At 54.4% G+C, this 5,660-nt stretch overlaps 1 protein-coding gene across 1 annotated transcript in view; it reads right to left on the reverse strand.

The window, feature by feature from the left end:
• Window positions 1-5,660, reverse strand: part of LOC113959882 (collagen alpha-1(VII) chain-like) — a gene marked incomplete at its 3' end in the record, with an annotated part of 21,401 nt that overhangs the window by 9,982 nt on the left and 5,759 nt on the right. The window contains exons 7-12 of the mRNA XM_027669177.1: window positions 5,169-5,207; window positions 4,994-5,029; window positions 3,877-4,011; window positions 2,814-2,930; window positions 571-699; window positions 236-352 (exon numbers count right to left, since the gene is read on the reverse strand). Coding sequence (XP_027524978.1) covers window positions 236-352; window positions 571-699; window positions 2,814-2,930; window positions 3,877-4,011; window positions 4,994-5,029; window positions 5,169-5,207 — 573 coding nt within the window. The remainder of the gene's footprint in view (window positions 1-235; window positions 353-570; window positions 700-2,813; window positions 2,931-3,876; window positions 4,012-4,993; window positions 5,030-5,168; window positions 5,208-5,660) is intronic.

The following is a 5,660-nucleotide window of genomic DNA, read 5'->3' on the forward strand; positions in this document are numbered from 1 at the left end:
CCATCCCAGTCCCTCCATGTCCAAGCCCTGGTGTCCTCCAGGGATCTTTTGGAAGCAGTCCTAGGACTCAATGTCCATCCCAGTCCCTCAGTGTCCATCCCAGTTCCTTTCTTGTCCCAGCCCTGGTGTCCTCCAGGGATCTGTTGGAAGCTCCCTCAGGAATCAAAGTCCATCCCAGTCCCTCCCAGTCCCTCCCTCATCCCCACACTGCCCAGGAATCCCAGGACACACATACCTGGCTGGCCTCCAACTGTGGTTGTGGTTCCTCCCTCTTCTCCAAGGGCTCGGGAAGCTCCAGGGTCTGGTTTCCTTGTAGATCATCCCCTGGGGGTTTTGGGGGCACAGCCAAGGCCTGCAGAGGGTGACAAGTGACAGCAGAATTCCATGAATTCCCAGAGCAGAGGAGGGACGGCGAGGCCCTTTCCCAAGCTCTGCCACTGATCCTTATCCCTTCTCCAACCTGAGCAGGAAAAGGGGGGCAAAACTCTGGATCGCAACGAAATTCCAATAAAATCAGAATCAGCTTAAATGGAAAAGGAATTTTAAGTCCCTGACCAGGAATTTCCTTACCCCGAGGAGAGAAGAGTTTGTCCCTCTTGAGCCTCTCTCCTCTTGTCTTTCCTCGGGTGTTTTCTCCAAGGATTCAGGAGACTTTCCCAGGAACTGGTGCCCGGGTTCAGAATCACCAGCAGGTGGACCCTGTGGAGACCAACATGGAATTCCTGCTTTTTTTTGGGCCAAAATTCTGGATGGAAAATGATGAAAATCAGTAATTCTGGAGCGTGTGCCAAGTGATCTCCCAAGCCTGGCATTATCCCAGATTCCACCTTAAAAGGTTGGGAAAACGAATGGATACAATGCAGGTGGAGAGGGCAGGTCACTCAAAGCTCAGTCCATGAGGATCAAATCATCAATCCATAGGCACATCCCACCTTTCTGGTCAACTCCCAACCCCTTTTTCCCTTTCCAAAATCCCTTTTAAAATAAGATTTCCGGATTCTGCGTGTCGGCATCTCCTTAATTATTCCGTGAATCTGTAATTAAAAGCAGGGAATTTTTTTTTCCTGGGTTTCTAACCCATCTCTTGGGTTGTGGAAAGGTTAAAAAGATCTATTCTTGTGTCTCCACCTCCCTGGAAGTGTCCAAGGTCAGGTTGGATGGGGTTTGGAACGACCTGGGATAGCGAAAGGAGGGAGATAAACCCGTCAGGAGATGCTTCCAAACATCCCTGTGGTTCCAAATATCCCAAATATCCCACAAGCTCTTGGGCTCCAGTTGGAGAGACAACATTTCCTGCCAGGAAGGGTTTTTGGAAAGTGGAGACACTTCTTGGATGCCCTAAAAAGAGGATGAGAAAAGCCCCACCACAGCTCCAGGGGCTTTTTCCTGGGATATCCCTCGTCAGGCCTGTCCAGAAGGGACAGATTAAAATCCACGAAGATCCTCCTGGATTAAGATCCATGGAGATCCTCCTGGATTAAGATCCATGAAGATCCTCCTGCAGCTCTGGGAGGTGACCTGGATACAGCCCTCTGATGGCACTCCTGGAGCTGTGCCTGGAATTCGGGCCCAGCGTGGAGATGAAGCCTTGACTTAATAAATTCCTAATTCCCATAAAAATGAGGTGTTAATTGCGTTTGCAGAGGACTTGATTATCTTAATTCCAGTTGCAGGTGATTTGATTATCTCTGGGAATTGGTCTGGTTGCTCAAGCTCTGGAATCCTGGGATATCCTGAGTTGGAAGGGACCCCAAAGGATCATCCTGCAAAGACACTCCAACAATCCCACCCCATTCCTGAGAGCGTTGTCCAGACACTCCTGGAGCTCTGGCAGTCCCAGCATGGACTCCTCTGTTGGACAATCTCAATCCATCCCCACAGCAGGATCAGATCCATCCCTGCCAGGGCAGCAGAGACAATTCCCAGAATTATTTGAGCTGAAAAAGACCTCTGAGATCACAGAATTCCCCCTGTGCCCAATGCCCACCTTATCCCCCAGCCCAGAGCACTGAGTGCCACAGCCAGGCCTTCCTTGGGCACCTCCAGGGATGGGCACTCCAAACCTCTCTGGGCAGCCCCTGCCAAGGCCTCACCACCCTATCATGAGGAAATTTTCCCTAATACCCAATTTGAACTTCCCCTAGCACAGCTTGAGGCCCTTCCCTCTTGTCCTGTCCTGTTGTCCCCTTAGGAAGGTGGCAAATGGGATTCAGGGAACTCAAGTTGTGAAAATGTTGCAGGTTGGAAAATAAGCAGTTTGAGGTCAAACCCTCAAAGTCCAAAGACCACTTTCCACTCTCCATGGTTCACAGAATCATAGAATCCAAGAATCCCAGAATCATTTAGGTTGGAAAAGCCCTCCCAGCCCATGGATCCACCCTGGGCCCAGTGCCCACCTTTTCCCCCAGCCCAGAGCACTGAGTGCCACGGCCAGGCCTTCCTTGGGCACCTCCAGGGTGGGGACTCCAAACCTCCCTGGGCAGCCCCTGCCAAGGCCTCATCACCCTTCCCATGAGGAAATTTTCCCTAATATCCAACCTGACCCGCCCCTGGCACAGCTTGAGGCTCTTCCCTCTCCTCCTGTCCCTTGTTCCCCGGGAGCAGAGCCCGACCCCCCTGGCTCCAACCTCCTTCCACAGAATTTTAGGGAGCCAGAAGGTCCCCCCTGAGCCTCCTTTTCTCCAGGCTGAGCTCCTCCAGCTCCCTCAGGATTTCTCCAGCCCCTTCCCAGCCCCCTTCCCTTCCTGAATTGAGGGACACATTAAAAAACCCCAACCCTTCATCTCTCCGTGTGTCCCGCTGTTTATCCTCACCTTGGAGACTCCTCCAGACACCGGCAACTCCAGAGGCTCCAGCTCCAGGCTCTGGGCTTCTCCTGGCTCCTCGGGGCTGCCCAGGACACTGGGAGAAGGATCCAATCCTGGGGGATCCTGAGACACCAAAAGAAGGGGGTTGGTGTGGCCAGCACCAACCTGAGCTGGCAGGATTCCCACATTTGATGACCTGGATCCCAATGGATTATTCCCAACTGCTTTCCCACTCTTCCAGCGTGTTCTGTCCAACCTGGTGGCCTTTTCTCAAACAGAAAGGACTGAGAAGTCAACAATTCCTCGCTGGCCACGTCCAAACCCTTCCTTCCAGGCAAAACCAACCCTCCCTGGGATCCCTCTGGCTTTTCCGAAGATCCCGGATCCTCGGGACGGCCGGGAGTCTCTTCCAGCCCAACTTTCTCCAGGGGGTTAAAACTGAAAGGGGAGAGGTTTAGGTGGGATGTTGGGAAGGAGTTTTTGGCTGGGAGGGTGGGGAAGGGCTGGGATGGATTTCCCAGGTTCCATCCTCTGTGCTTCCAGGTCTCTCTCCAGTTTAACTGTTCCCAGCCAAGGGAAATGCTGGATACAGATGGACAAACAAAGCTCTGGATTCTCCTGGCACAGCCCACCCCCAAATTCCAGTTCCAAATGGAGCCACAGAGTCCTTGGAGCCCCTTGCAGGGCCTAAAGGGGCTCCAGGAGAGCTGGGGACAAGGGATGGAAGGACAGGACACAGGGAATGGCTTCCCAGTGCCAGAGGGCAGGGAGAGATGGGATATTGGGAAGGAATTGCTGTCTGGGAGGGTGGGGAGGGGCTGGAATGGATTTCCCAGAGAAGCTGTGGCTGCCCCTGGATCCCTGGAAGTGTCCAAGGCCGGGTTGGAGCAACCTGGGCTATTGGAAGGTGTCGGGGTTGGAATTGGATGACAGTGGCTCCAAGTGCCACTGTCCCCTGGGCCTCGTGGTGACTGAGGTGACCCTGAAGCCTCTGACGCCTCATTTCCGTCCCTCTCCCGTTCCTGGGGGGATCTGTCCGTCCCTGAGGGAGGCAGATGATGGTACTCACACCGTGGCTGGTGCCAGCCAGGCCTGCCTGGCCCTTCCCGGAGCTCTGGCTCGTCCTGGATGTCCCCAACTGCCACCGGAGCCCGCCTGGCCCATCCCGCAGAAATGCGTCCGAGAGTTCCTTCAGCAGGGACAGCTGGGACCAGTGCACACCAGTAAGACCCAGTGCACACCAGTCAGGCCCAGTGCACACCAGTCAGGCCCAGTGCCACCCTCCTGTTCTTCCCACATCGCCCTGTGAGGGCAGCCAGCCCAATGTCCATCCCAGTCCCTCCATGTCCCAGCCCTGGTGTCCTCCAAGGAAGTGTTGGAAGCAACCCCAGGATTCAATGTCCATCCAAATCCCTCCATCTCTGAGCCCTGGTATCCTCCAGGGATATGTTGGAAGCTCCCCCAGGACTCAATGTCCATCCCAGTCCCTCCATCTCTGAGCCCTGGTGTCCTCCAGGGATGTGTTGGAAGCTACACCTGGATCCCTGGGAGTGTCCAAGGTCAGGTTGGAGCCATCTGGGATAGTGGAAAATGTCTTGTCCATGGCAGGGAGTGGCACTGGATGGGCTTTAAGGCCTCTTCCCACCCAAACCATTCCATGATTCCAAGAAATTAGGAGGTTTAGGATCCATCCCCTGTGCTTCCAGGTCTCTCTCAAGCTTAATCATTCCCAGCCAAGGGAAATGCTGGATACAGGAGGAAAAACAAAGCTCTGGATGCTCCTGGCATTCCCAAATTCCAGTTCCAAATGGGGCCACAGAGTTCTCAGAGCTCCTTCCAGGGCCCAAAAGGGCTCCAGGAGAGCTGGAGAGGGACTGGGGACAAGAGGTGGAGGGACAGGACACAGGGAATGGCTTCCCACTGCCAGAGGGCAGGGATAGGTGGGATATTGGGAAGGAATTGCTGACTGGGAGGGTGGGGAGGGGCTGGAATGGATTTCCCAGAGAAGCTGTGGCTGCCCCTGGATCCCTGGAAGTGCCCAAGGCCAGGTTGGAGCAACCTGGGAGAGTGGGAGGTGTGGGGTTGGAATTGGATGACTCGAAGCTCCAAGTCTCTCTGGGCCTCAGGGAACAGCTGGAAAAGCTCAATTCCAATCCCCTCGGCAGGAAGTTCAAAGCATCACCCACCTTGATCCCGTGGGATTCCAAGAGCTTCTCCAGGTCCTGGAAGAGGAAAGAAGGGTCAGAACTTCTCCCCCCTTTTTCCACCAGCCCAGGAAGGGGATCCTATGGGGGCACCGGGTCCCCTCTGCCACCCCAACCCCAGACAGGGAATTGTTTCCATAATTTTGGTTGGATTTACCTCCATTTCCACTCCTCTGCCCGGTGGACCAGGTTCTCCCTTTAATAAACATTAATAAACATTAAGTCGTTAATTCCACGAGGAGCAAGAAGGAAAGCTCAGAGGAAGGGGGATAATCCCATATCTGGGATTATTAATCCTGGAAAAATCCCTGGCAGCTCAGAGGGGGGGTTGGAATCCTCCTTCACTCCATCGGACACGGGTGTTTCCCAGGATTTTTCAAGCCTGGAGCAGAACCAGCTGGAAAATTTGGGCCAAGGTTTTGCACCACCCCCTTCTCCACGTCTTGGCCACCATGGAGGGATGGACTGGCTGAACTGGGATGGACTGGCTGGACTGGGTATTTCTGAGCCACCGTGGAGGGTGGAGGGATGGACTGGCTGGACTGGGATGGACTGGCTGGACTGGGAATGTCTGAGCCACCATGGAGGGATGGACTGGCTGGACTGGGATGGACTGGCTGGATTAGGATGGACTGGCTGGACTGGGAAT

The sequence above is a fragment of the Corapipo altera genome, unplaced genomic scaffold (genome assembly GCF_003945725.1).
Source record: "Corapipo altera isolate COAL_440 unplaced genomic scaffold, ASM394572v1 228, whole genome shotgun sequence".
In the NCBI taxonomy this organism is placed as follows: domain Eukaryota; kingdom Metazoa; phylum Chordata; class Aves; order Passeriformes; family Pipridae; genus Corapipo; species Corapipo altera.